General features: G+C 45.1%; 1 protein-coding gene and 1 long non-coding RNA gene across 5 annotated transcripts in view; both read left to right on the plus strand.

Moving 5' to 3' along the window:
- Nucleotides 1-22,144, plus strand: part of UBE2G2 (ubiquitin conjugating enzyme E2 G2) — a 41,905-nt gene that overhangs the window by 13,971 nt on the left and 5,790 nt on the right. For 2 of the 4 annotated variants that reach the window (XM_039488992.1, XM_039488990.1), the window contains 3 exons: nt 4,691-4,726; nt 4,823-4,868; nt 20,036-20,154. In XM_039488992.1, coding sequence (XP_039344926.1) covers nt 4,691-4,726; nt 4,823-4,868; nt 20,036-20,154 — 201 coding nt within the window. Of the gene's footprint in view, nt 1-4,690; nt 4,727-4,822; nt 4,869-8,037; nt 8,063-20,035; nt 20,155-22,144 lie in introns of those variants that run through there. The other 2 variants (XM_039488994.1, XM_039488993.1) reach the window with 2 other exon arrangements.
- Nucleotides 6,394-8,535, plus strand: LOC120372164. Its single transcript, XR_005584748.1, has 3 exons — nt 6,394-6,637; nt 7,154-7,242; nt 8,480-8,535. It is a non-coding gene; the product is annotated as an uncharacterized LOC120372164 (long non-coding RNA).

A 22,144-nucleotide genomic window follows, 5' to 3' on the forward strand; every position in this document is an offset into this window, starting at 1 on the left:
TAAGGGCACATGGACTGCCCCCGCCGCCCGTGGCGGCAATTCGGCGAGCTGCTTGGGGCGGCGAAAACTGTAGAGCCGGCCCTGGTTATACAGGTGTAAGTTTGTAGTGTAAACCTGGCCTAAATGTCCTGGATTTTGTGCTGTGTTAAATCTGAAATTGGTTGAATGTCGTTTTTGAGGGAAAACGTTTTTTTGGTTGAAGCATGTGAGAGTTAGTAGATTAGAATCCTCTTCCCCGGGCTGGTCTAGGCTACAAATTAAGGTTGGCTTAACTACATTGCTCATGCCGTATGCGATGTAATTAAGCCGACCTAAGCCTTGGCATAGAGACCGGTAGGAATTCTTGTGTGAATGTAGCTACTGGCTCTTGGAGAGGTGGATTTATTACAGCAGTAGAGGAATCCTTTCCATCTCTGTAGTGTGTACGCTTCAGTGCCACTATGGCACTGCTGCTGTAGCGTTTCCAGTGTAGACATATTCCCAGCTTTGCCAGTAATGTGCTATATAATCTTAGGCAGCTCTTTACGCCCCTGTGTCTGAATTTCCACATGTGTAAAATGGAGATTTTTTTATATCATTAGAACCGCAGAACTGCATAGTAGTCGTGTTTAATATAACAAAGTATTTCCTTTTAAAAATTGAGGTGTTTAATCTGTGGAATTTATTACCACTAGATATAATTGAGGGCAAGGGCCTAGTCCAGAGGTGGGCAAACTACGGCCCACGGCCACATCCAGCCCGTGGGACCATCCTGCCCAGCCCTTGAGCTCCTGGCCGGGGAGGCTAGCCCCTGGCTCCTCCCCTGCTGTTGCCACTCCCCTGAAGCCACGCCGCCGCACGGGCAGCGCTCTGGGCAGCGGGGGCTGCACGCTCCTGCAGGGCAGCGCTGCAGTGTGACTGGCTCCGGCCAGGCGGCGCGGCTGCCAGACATGCTGCTCTGTGCAGCATGGTAAGGAGGCGGAGAGGGAGAGGGTTGGATGAGGGGCAGGGGGTTCCATGGTGCGGGCAGGTGGATGGGGCGGAGGTTCTGGAGGGGGGCGGTCAGGGGACAGGGAACGGGGGTGTGTGGATAGGCGTGGGAGTCCCAGGAGACCTGTCAGGGGTTGGGGCAGTCAGAGAACAAGGGTTAGATAGGGGTGGGATCCCAGGGGCGGTTGGGGTGGGGTGGTCAGGGGACAAGGAGCGGGGCGGGGGGTTGGATGGGTCCGGAGGTTCTGAGGGGGGGAGTTGGGGCGGGAAGTGGGAGGGGTCAGATAGAGGGGCAGAGGTCAGGCTGTTTGGGGAGGCACGGCCTTCTCTACCGGGCCCTCCATACAGTTTTGCAACCCCAATGTGGCCCTCAGGCCCACCCCTGGCCTATTAGGATTAAGAAAAAAATTAGACATTTATATGGCAGAGAACATCTACGGTTACATTAGACAGGATTTAAAAAAAAAACAATTAGAAGAGATATAAGCCTTTATGCTTCAGGACATAAGCCAACTTCATTTCAGTTTGCACACTATTGCACTCTGTTCTTAAAATTGGAAAGAGTCCATCTGGAGCAAAAAGAGAAGAATCCAGCATTGCACTGGACAGGTTGTGATTAGCTGCTGCTGCTCATTAAATAAGGGGAGAACGTGTTAAAAAATGTGGGAAATTGCATCATAAAACACTTAAGCTTACCCAAGTAGTGATAATGGATTCACTTACCACAAGAGGGAACTGTAATAAATAGCATGGGTGAGTTCAGGACAGAGAATGTTTCTTCCATCTCTAATGGAGGCTATAATAGCAGGGTGGATTTGATTGAAATCAAATTGATTTAAATCACTAGTCAGGAAGACTCAATTTAATCATGGATTTCTGCATAAAAGTGCATTCTTGTTGGTTGTTCTAATCTTAATACATATTCTTCACAACTCAGAGATAGATGTAGGTTTCATTTTTAGAAACCTCAATATTTTAAGTTTCTCATGTTAACCTGGCTGACACAGTCGATTTAATTTTTGTTTTTGTTTTCTAAATTTAACTATTTTAATTAAATGCCAGGTACTTAAGAGGGAATTAACAGCACAGGTAATCATCAAGTGATCCTTCTCCTATCAGCCATTCCCAGCTTCTGGCAACCAGGCTAGGGACACCCTCCCTGCCCATCCTGGCTAATAGCCATTGATGGACCTATCTTCCATAAACTTAACTAGTTCTTTTTTTAACCCTGTTATAGTCTTGGCCTTCACAACATCCCCTGGCAAAGAGTTCCATAGGTTAACAGTTAGTTGTGTGAAGAAATAGTTCTTTTTGTTTGTTTTAAACCTCCTGCCCATTAATTTCATTTGGTGACCCCTAGTTCTTGTATTATAAGCAGGACCGGCTCCAGACCCCAGCGCGCCAAGCTCGCGCTTGGGGTAGCATTTTGCCGGCAGGCGGCTCCGGCGGACCTCCCGCAGGCATGACTGCGGAGGGTTCGCTGGTCCCGCGGCTCTGGTGGACCTCCCGCAGGCATGACTGCGGAGGGTTCGCTGGTCCCACGGCTCCGGTGGACCTCCCGCAGGCATAACTGCGGAGGGTTCGCTGGTCCCGCAGCTCGGGTGGACCTCCCGCAGGCATGACTGCGGAAGGTCCGCCGGAGCCGCCTGCCGCCCTCCCAGCGCACCCTCCGCAGGCACATCTGCAAGAGGTCCCCCGGAGCCACGGGTATCGGCAGTGCGCCCCCTGTGGCATGCCGCCGTGCTTGGGGCGGCCAAATTCCTAGAGCCGCCCCTGATTATAAGAAGGATTAAATAGCACTTCCTTATTTACTTTCTACACGCCAGTCATAATTTTATAGCCCTCTATCATATCCCCCCTTAGTCATCTTTTTTCCAAGCTGAAAAGTCCCAGTCTTATTAATCTCTCCTCATATGGAAGCTGTTGTATACCCCTAATCATATTTGTTGCCCTTTTCTGTACCTTTTCCAATTTTTTTGAGATGGGGCGACCAGATCTGCACTCAGTATTCAAGATATGGGCATACCATGGATTTATATAGAGGCAATATGATATTTGCTAGAGATTAATGCTATATAGCATTTGAAAGCTGGGATTCCCAAATGGCCTTTAAATGGTATAAACTCTAGCAGTATGAGAGAGAATCCTGGAAGTGCAAAAGAGGGATACCCCCTCCCCGAAAAATAATCAACAGAAAATGGCTGTCAGAATGATGTGAGTTCAAGATCCTGCAGCTTTCCTCCTTCAGGACTAGGTAGGCCTAACTCCACACAGCTGCCTTGTGCTTGCTGCCCTAATGTGGTGCACACCCATTTCTGTAGAGAGGAGGAAGGACAGAGCCTAGCCAGGTGAGGTGAAGGGTTGAGTCTGCATCTTCATAAATACCTTATTTTGTCCAATAGGATTTCACCCTCCCTGTCCCCAGTACCTTGTGTTGGTATAGGTTTCTTTGGGGTAGGAGTGCTATACAGAGCATCCTTCACAACTTCTTTCATAGCTATTAACTCCTAACTAGGCCCTGACTGAGCAACAGAAGTCTCATTCGCTGCTCTGTCAGCACAGAGACTGAGATCTGAACACTGCTCTCCCTTTCAGAAGTGGAAAATCCCACCTAGAAGGATGCATGTAATTGTGGGAAATGTCAAAAGTATTCTGATGTTGAGTTGATAGGCTCAGAGCTTCCACAGGCCATGTATAATGCCATACATTGGTGATATCCTTTAACAAGTTTGACATTGAAGTGTACTTGGCAAGACAGAGAGAAATAATTCTTTGAACCCCTTGGCTTGACTCTTCCCCTTTGAGTCCTATACCTTAACGGCTTTCATTGTATTGTTTTTTACACAGAGAGCTGGCAGGCTAGAGAGCCTCTTTTGTAAATTTGTCTTCCAGGTGTACCACAGGGCTGAAATAATTCGAAAGACCTTGTGTTTCAGTGTATTGCTAAGCTTTTCAACTCAAATCAGGATCACTCGCTATGAAGTTTTTATTCTGATCAGAAATTACTGTATATTAGCCCGTTCGTTTATAAGCTGACCCCACCCCCCCCCAGATGGTTAGGTAAAAATAGCAAAAACTGTATGACCCTTTCATAGTTGACCCTATATTTCAGGGGTTGGCAAACTTTGGCTCCTGGCCCATTAGGGTAAGCAGGTCTGGACATTTTGTTTACCTGGAGCGTTCACAGGCACGGAGTCCCTCAGCTCCCAGTGGCAGTGGTTTGCCATTCCCAGCCAATGGGAGCTGCAGGAAGGAGTAAAGTCTTTCCCTGTTCATTGAACTTTGGTAGCTCTGTGTGCTGATTCAGAATATCCCACCCTCAAAAAGGGTGTATGTTTTCTGTGTTTGTGTGGAGCAGTGGTTTTTCCCCTTAAAGTTCAAATTGTTGTGTATTGGGCTTTCAGGAAAAGTTTTAAAGCCAGGTTGGCTAGAAAGTCAGTGATTGTGTTAGTTTATGAAGTGGTTTAGTTCTGTGAGCTGGATGTGTTGGTATTTCTTCTCTGGAAGGCTCAACTGATGAGGAAAATAGTCAACCAGAAAGAGGAATTGGAACATTCCCAAGTTTTTCCTGATGTATGATTGGCTGTTACTGCTTGTCAGGAATTAGCATGCTGAGCTACAGCAATCCAGTTGACACATTAAATGTCTTATTCTTTGAATTTTCAGTAATATAAAGAAACGACTATATCAATAACAATCTTCTTTTAATTCTGAATTTTAGAGTTAACCCTGAATCCACCAGAAGGAATAGTAGCAGGTAAGGAGCTATATAGAACTTGTGATGTGGGTATGTGGCATTGACGGTTGTTCATAAAGCAATGATGTATCTTTTTTTTATTTTTTTTTTAAATAGGGCCTATGAATGAAGAAAACTTCTTTGAATGGGAAGCCTTGATCATGTGAGTTGATACTCCTTTGGAGCTAAACTTCATCTTACATTTAACTTTTTTGAGTAGCTTGTCATAAAGGAGAGCATTAATACAGAAAATCTTAATTCAGTCTTGTATATTCTTGCGTAAAAGAGAACTCCATGCAATCTGCTCAGTCTGTATTCACAGGGGGAAGTTGGGAACCTTTCTGCCATCAGACCACAATGTGAATTTCAAAACAGAACTCTTGCATTTGAGTCATCTTGTGCAGATGGTCATATTGTTGAAGGAATAATAAAAGTTTGTGATGCTGGCCCAGTGAAGTAGTGTGCTGAGTGTAGTGGCATACCCCAGGGATCACTGCTGGCATCACATCAACTTAATGTGTACATAAATAACTTGGAAAACAGAATGTGTTGACTGATTTGCAGACTGTGAAAACAGGTAACTAAATTCAACAAAATAGGGACAGATTTTTCACATTATAAGCAGAAGAAAACAGACAGTTTGCCAATGTTGCATCTGTTTTCATCTCCAAAATTAATTTTCTTTTTGCCCCCTCCAGCACTTAACCAAAGTGCCAGAATGATCTGGCAAGCTCCACATTTACTGTTACGGAGTGTGAAGAAAAATCTAAAGGGGACTTAAAACTCTGGTCAAGCTAGTAGGCCTAAAGTATTGGCCAGGTATGTTTCTGTGTATAAGGGGCCGAATGGAAAGTCCCCAAAACAGAAAAATGGCTTTCTGTGTATAAGGGGCATAAGGGGGCGGAACAATTTGCAGTAGCCAAGCTTAAGAAATATATAGCCACAATAGTACTGTTAGAAAAGTCAAACCGCAAAAAAACCAGACTAAATAACAGGAAAGGCCAGATAAGGAAATGTGATTATTCTTTTTGCTTTTAACCTCTATTGATTTTGCAATGTATTCCAAATAAGGTAATTAAGACAAAAGTATGTGTAATTTTGTTTGTGGTTTTAAGCTTTAAAAGCTTGTGTGTTCCTTGAATCAGGGGGGGCAGCTCCGATAGCTGTCACCCCTGCGCGCTTGTATTCAATAAAGGAAGCCTCAGGCTTGTTCTGATCCAAACACAACGCGTGGTCGTTTTTCCACGACAGGAGCATACAGGATCCATAGGCATTGTCTGCAGAACATATAGATGCTTACTTAGGGCATGTCTACACTTGCCATTTAAAGCAGAAAAAGTCCCTTTTTTGCGCAAAAACCATGGGAGCATCTGCATTTGCTAATGACTTTTCGCGATGAAACTCAGAAGTTTCACTGCAAAAAGAAAACCACCTCCACGAGAGGCATACAGCTCTTACTGGTGATGCTTTAGCGGTGATGTGCAAGTGAAGACACGTTCTTCCTCTTTATACCGCTTTTAGCCTCCAGAGGATATCCCACAATGCCTAAGTGACCACTCTGGCCAGTAGCACTGCTGCTCTGATGCCAGGTAAACAGATATCCACCCCTCCCCCTGTAAAGCTCCGAGAACTTTGAAACTTCCCTTCCTGTTTTCATGGCAAGTGCTCACTTATCTGGCCAGGTGACAGTGTCTGCTGCACGAGCAAAGGGTCCCCTGCATGGAGCAATGCTGAGCTACTGGAGCTTATCAGTGTTTGGGGAGAGGAGGCTGTGCAGGGACCCAGGATGCCACGCGATCACCCCCCTCTTCCCACAAGACCCATCGTCAAACTGGAGAGAGCTGCACTGTGGGATAGCTGCTCTACAGCGCTGCTCTCATCAGCGATGGAAGTGCTGCTAATGTAAACATTCTCTGATGCCTGAAGAATGAAGTGAGTACACAAACTGGCGCTTTACTTTCACCGGTGAAACTTACAGCGCAAAAACTCTGCAAGTGTAGACATACCCTTAGCTTTCTGGGAGGAGCTCAGACAATATGGGGGTAGGCATGGTGTAATCAACACCTTCAACTTTATCCAGAAGTCAATGGGTAGCCCATGAAGCTCGCATGGCACAGTTGTAATATGCTGCATGTGGAAAGCTGCTCTGTAGGCAGGCTACCTTGTCTAGCAATGGCTGCAGTTTTGGGATGGTATGCAGGTGTAGTCTGTGCAGAACATGTTGTAATAGTCCGATCTCGAGTTGACAAAGGAATGGCTTAGGCATAGTGAGGCCTTACATCTCAAAGGAAACGATGCACTTTCTTGCCAGTCATGTGAGAGGTTTATAACTTTTAACTCCCTTGTGGTGTAACTAGAGATGTAAATATTGGTTTTAAAAAGTTAACTGTTAACCATTAACTGAGGTCGCGCAGGGGGTGACTTCCCTTTCCCCTTCCTTAATCCTAGCCAAGAGGGCCAGGTAACCCTGAATGACACTTGACAGCATTGGAGAAGAGGGCGTGTAGCAGGCCACTCCCCCATCTAGACACGTAATGGTAAGATGAGAGCTCTGGACTTTCAGGGAGAAATGTCCCACATGGAGAATAGTGATATGAAACTTACCTAAAATGCGTCCTTTTTCCAGTGAACCGTGTTCTGGGTTGGTAATACAGTGAGGCAAACTCTTCCTAACAAAAAGTTCACATGCTCTGAAAGAGTCCATGTAGAAGTTCTACCTTTTGCCAGCATTGTTGGATGCCTTTTAGGTACGTGTAACATCCGCTGGCATTAGGCAGCAAAAATAACTCCCGGGTGTGCGACGTTTCAAACGGTCATTGCGTGCACACGGGCTGAAAGTTTTCTAACAGTGCAGCTTTTAACTTCCATGTGGCCCCTCTAAAGGGCCAAACAAACTCCCAGATAAACTTCATTCAGCTATAAATAAATAGGTATTAATCCCAAACTGGGATGGGCGTGCACTATAGGGTGACCAGGTGTCCAGATTTTATAGGTACAGTCCCGAATTTTGGGTCTTTTTCTTATATAAGCTCCTATTACCCCGCACCTCCATCCCGATTTTTCATATTTGCTGTCTGGTCACCCTAATGCACTAGTTATAAAAACTAAGGTGGTGGTGTTGAGTGGTGGAATTGTAGGCTTTGCAAGCAACCTGATGCTTGTTCACCATCCCTGCCAACCAGCCTTTGCAAGGATACACTTGCAGCATGACTTAAACTTTTAAAACATTGAAATTATTGACATCAGATGAAAACAGAATACTCTCTGTTACCATGGATGTAAGAACTTACGTAGCCTGGTTTTGGTGACTGGAGCACTTGAGGTCTGCAGCCCCTCTGTAGCGTGGAGTGGGTGAAGGTGATATTTTTAATTAAAGAATGGGATCTCTGACTTGTTCTGGAAGGAGAAAAATATTGATTTAAAGTGATCCAACCAATTAGTACCCCCTGTCTTAATACAATATCAGTGGGAGTTGTGGATCCTCTGTCTCTGAAAATAAGATAATTGGATTTCTAAATATGAATTCATTGCCTAACTTTTAGGCATCCAAATCCGAAATGTTGACCATGATTCTTTATGCAGTGTCTGCTAGTTGGAAATGTTGTAGTCAGCATTCTTAGAAGTATGATCTCTGTAGTTGTGAAAGGTGAGCACACACACTAAGTAGTATTCTATAAACAGTGTGATGATCTGGTTGACTTTAGAAATCTCCCAGGGTTTGACAAACTCCTTGGAGTGAGGATGTACTGATAACTCATTTTCTCTCCCAAATAGTGAGAGCTGTCATGGAGGACACAGACAGTGGAGAAACTTGAAAGTGTATTGTTAGGTATAAAATATTTTTGTTTCCCTTGTCGCTATAAGGCTGATGTAAATAACCAGGGACTTCTTGCTGGCACTGAAAATAAACACCCTTTAAAATGCAAACTCTCAAGTACGTTTAGCTTGTGGTTTTTCTGTGAGTGCAAATTAAGCGTTATTACTGTTAAATGTATTGGTTTGGTGTGCAATACTAAAATTGCATTTTAACACTTGATAGATTTTGAAGCTGAATTGCAATAGAAGCAGAGATTCAGTTACCTTAGTTCTCAAAACTGTTTATTATAAATAAAGGTGACAAAATCTTATATAATGTTTTAATTACTTTTAAAATGAAAATTCAGTTACTACTTTATATTTGGATGTAAGCTTCCCCCTGCGTTGTGTGCAACCGCAAAATTGCAACTTTGTGCTGATGCTGCATGCCGTCCAAGAAACTAAACAGACTGTGAAGTGCCACTAATTAGTCTAGCCCTGTCCACGAGGGAAACAATGCAAAAAGTAAACGAGCAGCATAAATGGTGAAATGGCAAACAGGAGGCTTGACATTTTTTCATTTTGACTAATCTAAGGGACCTTCTGTAGCACATGTGAAGGACCCATCAAGTATGTCCCTTTATAAGTACAAGAATTAGAGCCGGTTAAAGTAATAGGGAGATGTGTAAGTGGGCACACTTGTTTCTCTTCTAGAAAGCAAGGACAATTATTTTTAAAATGCTGAATTCTTTCAACGCTGTGTTTACACAATGCAGCACTGCTGTAATAGTTAAGTTAAAGATCTTATTGATTTGAACTTCTCAAGTAGCTGTTTTTCACTTCCATAAAGCCATGTGTGCTTACCTATCCCAGACGATTGTGTTAAGAGGTGTCTTTCTAACACACAAAAGTGTGTGAAACGGATCAGAGTGCACATCTGTGATGCTATTGTGACACTTGAATGCGGCTGAATTAATAGATGTCTGCAGATTGGATCTTTAGAAAAGGGGTGATTGGTTCACACAACATAGTGATAAATTGTTCCAAAATGTCAAAGGATTTAATCAAAATACTGGATGATACCTTAACGCTGTGTGAGGTCCAAGAATTTATTGTGAAAGTTCATGAATTTAATATTAAACATTTCAGGGCCTTTTTAGTATTCTGCCTTATAAACTTGAAAAGCAGTATATACCAAGAAAACTTATGCTTGTGTTAAAGAAATAGCTTAGCCCACCAAAATGATACAGAAGCACTCGTTAAGAACTTTGTTAGACTAAAGATTGCTTTTTAAAATGTAAACAATACGAATTTAAGACAATTTTTCAAAAATCTCTCTTGAAAAGTAATTAGATCTGTGTTTAGACTTAGAACTTTTGTTTGGAGCAGGGCTTTTTTTAGCATGGAATTCCCCTTTATCAGGATCTGATGAGGTTGTGGTTTTTGGTCATTTTCCAGCTGTCAGAAATACAAAAGAAGCCATTTACAAATGTACATAATCAGTGATTACAGAATTACCTATCCTCTCATCAGTTTGTCTCACCCTACTATTTTGGCAGACACCTGGATGATGGTTTTCACTCCATAGTGTTGCTCCTTCCACCATAAATAGCATCTTATTGATGGACTCCAGAGTTTCTATGCTCATGTTGTATATTAAACCAACAGTGCATCTTTTCCACTGTACACACACAACCCAACAGAAAAATATTTCCATTGATGATCAAAATGTAGAGAGAGCATTTTTCTTATTTTGCCTACTTGAGAACTTAGTGTTTGATTTAAGGATCTTTACTTTGTATATTTTGACATGTGGTGTTGACAGTTTGGGTTTGAATGGTTAAAAAGCTTTAACCATTTGAATCTCAGCATCTACTATCATTAAATAAGTGCCTGACCTTCCCATAATTTCCAGCAATTGTGACGATATAAATAGATAAAAATGCTTAAAAATAAACATGTCAAATTTATATTTTAAAAATCAAATTCTGCAAAGTCTTTTTACCCTGTAGAGCAATAGGCACTACACCCCATATTGTCTTTCTCAGGAGCTTTTCATGCACTTGGCTCAGAATGGTAGATACAATAGAGCCCTGAATGCTAGAGCTCTAAGGACCTGTGAGCAGTTGCCCAATACCACTGTCTGTGATCTCTGTCGGAGAAGAACTGAACTATTCAAGCATTTTAATTTATCAGTAAATCTTTTGAAGGATGGTGTAAAGCTGTGAGGTCTCATCTAGCCTCTCTTAGAACTGTTTTTAGTCAGTAGTAATGTCCTCTGGGTCCTAAATATCATAAATTTTGTTAGGAAGTTTAAACATTAGGCACCAGTGATGCCGGGCGGAAGATGATCTCTGCTGTTTGGCTGCAGAGACAGCCATCTGAGGAGGACTGTGGTTGCTTGTGACATTCTATAGCTTGGGGGAGCATACTGTAACCCCCATATTCCTCATTTTCATATAATTGTGATCTTACATATAAAGCATGCCTTGTAAGGTATATGGGGAAAGGTTATGATCTGCTGAAAGTCACGTCTCTATCCATATATGTGTATCATTAATGCATATGAAGTTATGAGAATTGTGTTGTATGGTGGTCACTAAAACATGCTGTAAGTTGGGGAGTCAGCCAGATATTAGCTCCCCAGAGGCAACAGCAAGGAAAGTAACCAATGCCCAGGCGGGGTGTCAAACAACCGCTCAACAGCCATTGTCCAGCAAGGGAGCTACAATGCAATGTCTCACCTGCATGAGGCCACCCCAGAGGAATTGCTCAACCTTGCCTGGAGAGACGCAGCAATGCCCCCCAGGCATGCCTGGATTTGTGCTCCCCAAGCACATGGACTGACGGTAAAAAACAAGACAGAGTGGACACATAATTGGGCCCTTCTCCTGCCACCACCTGCTGCAAGCAACTAAGACACTGAGAAGAAGACAAGACTCCAACAGAGGATATCGCCCCAGGTTTAAGGAACAAACCTGTATATTAAAGACTGCAGTATCCAGTGGAGTGAGAAAAACTGCTTAAATCTAGATATCAGAGGGGTAGCCATGTTAGTCTGGATCTGTAAAAGCAGCAAAGAATCTTGTGGCACCTTATAGACTAACAGACGTTTTGGAGCATGAGCTTTCGTGGGTGAATACCCACTTCGTCATGCATCCGACGAAGTGGGTATTCACCCACGAAAGCTTATGCTCCAAAACGTCTGTTAGTCTATAAGGTGCCACAGGATTCTTTGCTGCTTTTAAATCTAGATGTTGCCCAGTCTAATAGGGATGAGAGTTTAGATTGCATGCTTATATTTTATTTTATTTTGGTAACCACTCTGACTTTTTGCCTATCACTTAATATCACTTAAAATCTATCTTTGTAGTTAATAAATTTGTTTGTTTATTCTACCTGAAGCAGTGTGTTTGGTTTGAAGCATGTCAGAGACTCCCCTTGGGATAACAAGCCTGGCACATATCAATTTCTTTGTTAAATTGACGAACTCATATAAGCTTGCAGCGTCCAGCAGGCATAACTGGACACTGCAAGACGGAGGTTCCTAGAGTTGTGTCTGGGACCGGAGATATTGGCTAGTGTCATTCAGTTGCACAATTCAAGGAGCAGCTTACATGCCAGAGGCTGTGCGTGAACAGCCCAGGAGTGGGAGTTCTCACAGCAGAGCAGGGTAAGGCTGGCTCCCAGAATCGAGGATTGGAGTGACCTAGGAGATCACCGATCCAGGTAACACCAGGGGAACATCACATTGCTAAAACCATATTTCTAGAGCTCTGCTTCCCTTAGTTACCTTGGTGGTCAACAGAGGAAAAATACCCTGTTAAATGGAATGGAAACAGTCATTTCCTCCTTCAGAAAAGCATACCTACAAAACTCCTTGCAAAACACAGAGCCGACGTTACCAGCTGCCTCATCACCAGCCAAACATTCCTGAGCGAAGTAATTAACCACTGTGCTCTGCCAACATCCTAACTGCCTCACAGTCAGGGTTCAGACCGGGGCACAGCTCAGAGATAGCTCTGGTGCACTAAAGGACAGTCGCCTCATAACCATGGGCACTGGACCTCTCTGCTGCCTTTGACTCAATGGACCTGAAGGTGCTAGTAACCTCCTCTCTGAAGACCCTCACCTTTGGGGTACCACAGGACCCAGACTTTTCCCATTCCTCCAGTATCTGTGTGAGACTACTGGCGGAGAGAGCAAGATGCCATGGACTCAGCTGCCTAAAGTGTAGTGATTGCACTCAACTCTAGATCTCATTTTCAAATGATGCAGCTGCTGCCTCTACTAATGTGTCAGAATGCCTACATGAAATTAGCTCTTGGATGAAGAGCAGCTGGTGCAAGCTGAATCCAGGCAAGACTCAAGTGATGCTGGTCACAAGGAGGGAAACACTTCAAAGAACTGACCAAGACATTCTCTGCCTTCCATTGAAGGCTCACAGCCACCATTTGTCAAAGAGGTGTAGCCTCAGGGACCTATCTGACTCCCTGCTAAATCTGGATGACCAGGTACCATCAGTTTCCCTGTATACCAGTAGCTTCAGCCTTTCCTTCTGGATGAGAACCTGAACGTGGTGTTCCATCCATTTGTCTCCTGCAGGCTGGTTTACTGTAACTCATTGTATCTAAATGTGAATACCATGCACAAGTTAGTACAGTATGCATCTGCCCGCCTTCTCCAGGACTCAGGCTGCCATCACATCAGGCACATGTTCACATCCCTTCACTGGTTCCTGGTCAGGTCCTGATGCAAGTTTACAGCCTTAGTCCTAATTTTCAAAGCAATTAATGGATCAAGCCCCAGCTACATGAAAGACGAAATTTTGATCTGTGAACCACCATGATAGCTGTGCTCTTCTGGGACAATGCAGATCACAAAGTTCAGGACCAAGCACAGAGAGCTGGGAACAAAGCATTCTCTGGTGAGTGGGTTCCGGCAATGGAACAGTCTTCCAGAGGAGTTCGGGTGAATCCAGAGTCTGACCATCTTTAGGAAACATTGCAAAGCCTTTGTCTTTGAGAGAGCCTTTCCACCACAGCACTCCTCTTCCCAGTGGGAGGGAGGAAACCTACACCTAATACATCCCAAGATGTATCGCAAGAGCGTTACACCATTGACTCACATTTAGTTTGTGATCCACTGTAACCCCTCAGATCCCTTTCCACAGTACTCCTTCCTAGGCAGTCATTTCCCATTTTGTATGTGTGCAACTGATTGTTCCTGCCTAAGTGGAGTACTTTGCATTTGTCCTTATCGAATTTCATCCTATTTACTTCAGACCATTTCTCCAGTTTGTCCAGATCATTTTGAATTTTAATCCTATCCTCCAAAGCACTTGCAGAGATGGCCAAGCAGGGAGGGTTTGCAAACTTTATAAGTGTACTCTTTATGCCATTACTGTATCTAAATCATTAATGAAGATATTGAACATAACTGGGCCCAGGACTGATCCCTGTGGGACCCCACTTGATATGCCCTTCCAGCTTGACTATGAACCACTGATAACGATTCTTTGGGAACAGTTTTCCAACCAGTTTGAACCCACCTTATAGTAGCTCCATCTAGGCTGTATTTCTATTCTTTATGAGAAGGTCATGCGAAACAATACCAAAAGCCTTACTAAGATATACCACATCTACCGCTACTGCTCATCTCCACCCCACCCCCCGGCTTGTTTTCCTGTCAAAAAAAGCTGTTAGGTTGGTTTGACACGATTTGTTCTTGACAAATCCATGCTGACGACTACCTCTCACCTTATTATTTGATAGGTATTTGCAAATTGATTGCTTGATTATTTGCTCCATATAATTGTTTGTTCCGTAGCTGGATCTCCTCAAGCAGGAATGCTTTTTCCTGGGCCTTGTGATCTCCGTTGTTCCAGAGGAGCACAGCTTTCTGAGAAAGTTAAAGATGTGAGATTTGCGTGATCAAAAGATAGTTAGTTATTAGCCATGTTTCGGATGGCTATGTTGAGGCTCTGTGCAGTATCACAACAGTTTAGCTTGAGAAGTGGTGACTTCAAGCTGAAACTACGGGGAGGCATGTAGGTGGGCAGAATGTAGTTCCCGGTGTGAACTTTGCTGAGGGGGACTCCAGGACTTATCTGTAGCAACATATCTTTTGTGATAGTTGGTTTTGCACTTCATTTGAAAGATGCCATTTCCAGCAGCTCCCTAACACTGGAGCATTGGATCCATACTGTACTGACTAGAAGGAAAGAGCACCAGTCGCTGTGGTGCCGTAATAACTTCCGCGTCATCAGGGTTTTTCCTGGAGGTGTCCAACTACTCTCCACACCCGACTGATTAGAATGGGAAGTCAGACAAGATCATACAATAAGGTGTTGAAGCTTCAAATGTTGTGGAGTTCTGTGAGATCCTTTCCATACCAGGTGGTGGGATTACCAAACAGCTGCTTAATTTTAGTGCTCTTGGCCTACTGCTTGAACTTAATGGGATTCTGTCAAGTTGTTTAGGTCTAAAAATCACACCCTTCTTATGCATTTCATAGTAGAAAATCCCATCTTGGTTTCACTTCATGGTTTCCCTTTGAACTTGATTCCCGCAGCAGCGAATGACTAAAACAAAAACAATTGGCATGTTTAACAGAAGTCCTAAAAATGGGGCATATGATCATGCATTAGCATATCTGAGCAGAGAGAGCCCCAGGGTTGCATGTTGCTTTCAAAAGGGAATGGGAGGCACCAGAAACCTCACACACTATAACCAGAATAAATGTCAGCTCGTGGTGGTTATTGCTGAAGCACAGGACTGAATTACTCTGACTAACCATGAGGAAGGCAGGCATGACTGTGGTGTAATTTTGATTCTCGCTGGCTATTTATGCATTTCTCTGATCTTACAGTAATCTGAGGAACAGAAAGTGCATGTCTAGTATCTATGTTCATCGTTCTCACTAACCTGTCCAGCCTTTCTAAATCCCCACACTTTTGTGGAGCAATCCTACTCAGTTCTTGTGGCTTGTAGACCTTGAACTTCAGTCTACAGGCCAACTAAGAGGGCAGGACAGCACCTGCGGGCTATAAAGGACAGGGAGAATCAGGTACAGAAAGATACCCAGCGACTGACATCTCCAGGATCAGAGAGTTGGACCCAGAGGAGTGAAGGATGCTCTCTTGGCAGGGATGTTCCCTGCTAAATATGATCTCCAGGCGCACAGGCTATGGAGGTTCCCACTGGGAAGAGTGGGGATGCACTCCAGGTAGAACTTGTTTGGACTATGCAGGGGGAATTCTGGACTATGGTTGTGGGACTTTTTTTGTGAATTAGGTGCACAGGACTTCTATGATAAATTAACCCCACAAAGGCCATCTGCATTAAGAGAGGCTGTTTGGCAGGATTCTAAATGGGGAAACTGAGGCAGGTGCACCTGTCATGCCACGGCCTGTCGAAGCAGGGTCACCCTGTGACACTTCACTTGGTTATTTTGTGAACTAGACGCATATGAGAGAACACTTTCACAAGAGCTCTGATGTATGTAATTGCACGCAGCATTGTGTATGCCTTGGATATGTCGCAGAACAAGAGTCTGAAAGCTGAAAGGTGTGGGGACCCCATATACAGCAATTTTGCTTCCTGAAGTGTTTAGTATTTTGTCTCAAGTGGTAAGAAGTCCTGACATGTGGCTGTAGTTGATACTGACAGTTCGACTCTTGGTAGGTCAATTAGATGAGTCCCCACCTAATCCCTATCTTATAAAATGATTTTTGAGCTGCTATATTTAACATCCCTGTGTATAGCACAAAGGTATCTTCAAAGAAGCAAAAGTGCCATACCTGCTGGCTATTTCCCCTTGACGTGCAGACGCCCAAATCCTGGAACATGCCTTGGAGACAGATGGTGTAATTAGCGGGGTGTGTGTGGGTATAATTGAACAGAGTGTTGCGACCTTCCTAGTAATTTAATGTGCAAGCTTTGATATTCCCCTCCCTCTCAACCCCATGTTTGGTTTTAAGCGTATGGGGAGTGGGATAAGAGCAGGTTAACTGTTTGTGCTCTTTAGAAGAGCTCAGGAAACATGTAATGGAAATCTGAGGTTTTCTACTAGACAAGGGTTTGGGTGCCTGCCTACTGATGACTGTCATAGCACAAGGCAGTTGCTGTGCCGAAGTGGGAAAGACTTCTGTTGATGCATGGTTATCGCAAGGTGCCCAGGCTCCTGCACAAACCCACTGGTGACTAGATGAGGCATGGTAGCGGGTAACTGCCGCTGCTCTGGACAGCTTGTGTCTTGTAATTCCTTGTTTCCATCTGCTTCTACCAGTCTGCAGGCTGCTGCTACATTGTGGGGGCAGCTCTTACACCTCCTCCCGACTGGACCTGCCAGCCATAGCCCACAGAAAAGCTTGGGGAGGGGTTCTCAACCTTTTTCTTTCAGAGCCCCCCGCAACATGATAGAAAAACTCCACGGCCCACCTGTGCCCCAACAACTGGTTTTCTGCATATAAAAGCCAGGGCTGGCGTTAGGGGGTAGCAAGCAGGGCACCTGCCTGGGGCCCCAGGCCACAGCGGACTCTGTGATGCTAAGTTACTCAGGCTTTGGCTTCAGCTGCAGGTGGCAGAGCTCAGGGCTCTGGGCTTCAGCCCCATGTGGTGGGGCTTCAGCTTTCTGCCCTGGGCCCCAGCAAGTCTAACACTGGCCCTGCTTGGAGGACCCCCTGAAACCTGCTCACGGCCCCCCAGAGGGCCCCAGACCACTCAGCTAGGGGATGTCAACAGGACTGGAACTGCCAGTAGGAGAGGGGTGCCCCTGGGGGAAGGGAACAAGGAAGTTGCACGCCATGTCCGTGAGGAGTGGGACGTGTTGCAGCGCAGCAGATGGGACGAGAGGAACAGACTAAAACACTTATTGGGTATGTACAGCTGAAATGACCCATTTCCTGTTGTGACTTTTTCATGGCTGGAGTTGCTACAGGGATCTTGCGTAACACTGAGGGCTAGTTGACACTAGAAGTGCTACAGCAGTGCAGCTGCACTGATGGAGCTGCGCCGCTCTAGCAGTCTGGTGAAGATGCTGTATGCCAGTGAGAGGGAGAGCAGAAGAGTGCTGGGTTTTGAGGTGTCTAGCGAGGGAAATAGCATCCACATCAGACGTACTGAGTTTTTGCCCTGTCGGCCCATCTGTGCGTGTGCTGAGTGGTTTGACTGGGCAGGCTGTGCAATTAGACGTTTGTGGGTAGACTCCAGCTGAGCAGGTAAAAGGTTGATAACCCTGTGGATCCCTGGCCTTTTCCTCCACGTTGCTCCAGTCGCCTGCACCTCCGGCTGTACAACTTGCTCCCGTGCTGTGCTCTCTTTGCGTGCGTGTGACCTTTCCAGAGGTGTTAACTAGGCTTGTAGGACTAATTACTGCTGACTGTGTCTAGTGCCCTTACTGCTCCATTTATGGCCTAACGTTTGGGGCTGTATACCACTTGCACTAGGTGTTCTGATTCTCTCCCTTTCCTGCAGGGCTCCTTTGGGTGGGGTGCTTTCAGATATCTAGGTGGTCTGAAGGGCCCAGGGCTGGTTGGATGTTGGTATGGTATTAGTAGCTGGTAGTCTTTGGTCTGCCATTTTTAAGTTAAGTCAAACTCATCTGCCACCATCTGTGCTGCATAATGGAAAGCACAGAACATTGCCATACCTCTTTTCAATCTATCTGCCTCCTGTGTGTCATTCCTGACAGGTGTATGTATCCCCTAAAACAGGGTCTCTGCTCTTGGTTTTCTTAGAGCAGTGGTATGCAACCTTTTTTACGCCCAAGATCACTTTTTGAATTTAAGGGCAACCCAGGATCTCTCCATCACCCTCTCTCTCTCCGTCACTCACTCTCCCCCACCCTCACTCACTTTCACCAGGCTGGAGTAGAGGGTTGGGGTTCAGGAGGGGTTGCAAGCTATGGTCTGGGGCCGAGGGGTTTGCAATGTGGGAGGGGGCTCTGGGCTGGGGCAGGGGGTTGAGGTGCAGGAGGAGGTGAAGGGTGCAAGCTCTGGGAGGGAGATCGGGTTCAGGAGGAGGCTCTGGGCTGAAGCAGAGTGTTGTGGTGCAGGAGGGGTTTTGGGGGGCTCGCTCTGGGAGGGGGGTCAGGGCTGGGGCTTTGGGGTACAGGGGAGGGGCTTTGGGGTGCTGGCTCCGGGAGAGGGGGTTGGGGTGTGGCCTCCCACCAGGCAGCACTTACCTCCGGCAGCTCCTGGTCCCTGCCTGCCTCGGTCTCACGCCACTCCTGGAAAGCGCCAGTCTGCCCCTTTGGGAAATGGGGGGGGGAGGGGGGCGGGCAACATGTGGCTCCACACACTCCCCCTCTCTGCAAACATCACCCTCGCAGCTCCCATTGGCCACAGCTCCCCATTCCCAGCCAATGGGAGCTGCGGGGGCAGTGCTTAAAGGCAGAAGCAGCATGTGGAGGGAGACTTGTGCCAGCTGCTTCCAGGAGTGGTGTGGGTCTGGGGCAGGCAGGGAGCCTGTCTTAGTGGCAGCCCCGCTGCGCAGCTGGAGATCGCGATCAACTGGTTGATGACCACTGTCTTAGAGTAAACAAATGCCAGCAGTTTTCCACTCGTAAATATCCTAAAATAGTGCACCCCTGGGTGTGCATTATAGAGGAAAGCTCAAGGAACAAATTTCAGTTCCCAGGGTCCACTTGGCTGTCAAAAGCTGTGTGAAGAGGACTTGAAACCTAAGGAGAAATAACTTAACAGTGCCATTTCAATCACTTTTCCCATGGTTGTAATGAGATAGTGGTCACATGGGGCAAACCATGCTTTGTGTGCCATGGTGGTGAGGAAGGGACCCAGTCTTTGAATGGGAACATTGCAAGCCTGTGTTTCGTACTTGGAGGAGACAAGCTCTGAACAGCAGTGTCTGATGCTGGGAGTTGATGTCACCACCTTTCTCCTGAAATGTAAACTTGAAAACAAATATCAGACTTTTCAGAACAAGTTTCAACAAGATCTTAGTCATTAGCCACAGTTTTAAATGGGGGATATTGGTGATAATGCTGGCCAGGCCAGGCCAGGCGAAGTCTGTCGGTCAAATAGACGTTAGCATGTGTTGCACGAGAATAGTGTCCTGCACATTATAAGTAATTTGCTGCTACTGATGTGCCATCTTCTGAGATGCTTCACTTCTTTTATTGCAGTAGCAGCTGACAGCTCCATTCAGGTTCTGTGCCCTGCTGTGCTGTGTTATAAACACAGTAAGAGAGTCCCTGCCCCCGACTGCTTACAATCTTTTACGAATAATCATTTTGTTATGCTCAACTGCTGGGATCTTTTTTTTTCTGTCTCCTACCGTAACTGTAGTTGAATTTTAGTGGAATCTCAGGTGTGTGCATAATATTTTTCTTTACATTTTGACTCTGATTGCAGGAGTACTGATAGGGCAATATACTTTTCTTTCCAATTTTCTTTTTGATGTTCACATCCAGGTTAAATTGTATTTCTCTGATTAATCCTCTTAATAAATGACTATTGCAGAGAGAGGCATTTACACCACAGTCAGGTACTTAAATTGTTTCATTTGTTTCTAGGGGCCCAGAGGATACCTGTTTTGAGTATGGTGTTTTCCCAGCTATCCTGAGCTTCCCTCTTGATTATCCTCTGAGTCCTCCGAAGATGAGGTTCACATGTGAGATGTTTCATCCAAACAGTAAGTTTCATTCAACAGGTTTTTTTTTTAAGACTTTATTTTAATACATAATTTTTTAAAGGGGCAACAATTGTAGCAGGACATCAGGTATTCCCACAAAGGCTATTTTCTCTCATTTAACCCCAGATCTGAAGTGTGTGGTGGAAACTCTCCTAACCAGTGGACAGTTTCATGTCTTTCTGGGACTGTCTTTTCTCCTAATCTAACTCTCTCTTATCATGCTGTCTTGGTCATGGTACAGCAAGGGTCAGGACTCAAAAGTGAGTCTGTCTTGCATGGGGATCATTGCAGGAACTCTTGCAGTTACACTACATCTGAATTCTCTTATGGTGTATGCCTTGTGGTGTATGGTCAGAAAAATAATGTGAATCTGGGGTAGATTCTTCTGTGCTGTTCTGTAACTTAAAAGTAGCTAATGTGAGGAATATTTTTAAGAGAAGAAAAAGTAGCATCTTAATGAGATTCCTGATGTGATGTTGCTGTGAGGCCAGGTGCCTCTGTTCAATACGTGGCACAGCTCAGATTCTTGGATGTGAATTTCAGCAAAGGTTTTTTTAGACTTTTAGTATTACAGTGTACAGTTTAAAAGATTGGAGCATCACAACCAGACTGTTTTTACAGGACTCTTCTCTGCAGGTAGGGGTTAAAAATGTTCTACTGAATAATACTAATGCTTGTGTCCAAAAGCACATATATTTTAAAAACCGCACCAAATGCTATTCCAGCTCTCAGTTCTGAACAGGCCCATGGCATTCTGCACAGAGCTGTTGGTTACTGATTTAATTAGTTATTAAAGCAACACACAAAACGTGTGAACCTTTTATTATGACTCAAATTATGTGCCTGGACCCATCTTCTGATTCATTAAAGTCTGACAACACTAGAGGGAAATCTCTGGTCTCACCTGCCCCACGTTTCCCAACCCTAGTACACAAGCTCTGGAATGTCAACCACTTTAAGTTCTGGCTAAGATTTAGGTACCTGTTTAATCCATATTTCATGTCAAGCCATGGAATTTGTGCAGCTACTGATCATTCACCTACTCTGCCCTTCCTGCACATTATGGTATATTATTACATCAGCAAGAGGGGTAGTTTAATCCACCCAGCTCCCATTGCCCTTATCTCTGCCCGATTGTTAAGTTTCTTGACAATCACCATGCCTGTCACCATGGGAACTGATCTCCCAGTTGACTCCTGTACAGATCCAACCTTAATGTAAGGAAAGTTCTGCAGGGACTGAAGTTTTCAAGAAGCCTGGGTGACTTAGCTGTATATCATCCGTTAACGTTATAGGGCTAAAATTTCCTACGCTGCGTTGAAAATCCAGCAAGTCAGTGTAGCAGTGACCAGCAGAGGGTGGAGTTCTTGGGGTGTCAGAGTATCTTGTATCCAGTTGCAGGGAGGAGACTAGCAGAGTATTGTGGACATTGGGGTGAGAGCCACTCTAATATCTCCATCTCTGTTCCAGAAGGAGTGTGTTAATGAAACTTACAGGTGAGAGTAATTTGGAATGGGTGTGAGGACAGGGCAAAAGGCTGTAGGGAGGCTAGAAACATGGGCAGAAAATAACAAATTGTGGTTCACTTTGGAAACTACAGGGTAACAATTTTCTGGAGGTACAGTAATCCATATTGCAGAGTCACTGGGGCCTGGTCTACACTGCGGGTGTGTGTGTGGGGGGTGTCTATGTAAGATACGCAACTTCAGCTACGGGAATACCATAGCTGAAGTCGACATATCTTATTTCGACTTACCTCCCGTCCCCACGGCGCAGGATCGATGGCCGCAGCTCCCGCATCGACTCCGCTAGCACCACTCACTCTGGTGAAGTTCCAGAGTCGACGGGAGCGCATTTGGGGATCGATATATCGCGTCTAGACGAGATGCGATATATCGATCCCCGATTAAATCAATTGCTACCCGCCGATCCGGCAGGTAGTCTGGACGTACCCTGGGAGAGAGAGGCTTGGGCTTAGCGATGCTGAAAA

Source organism: Mauremys reevesii, linkage group 9 (assembly GCF_016161935.1).
Source record: "Mauremys reevesii isolate NIE-2019 linkage group 9, ASM1616193v1, whole genome shotgun sequence".
NCBI lineage: Eukaryota > Metazoa > Chordata > Testudines > Geoemydidae > Mauremys > Mauremys reevesii.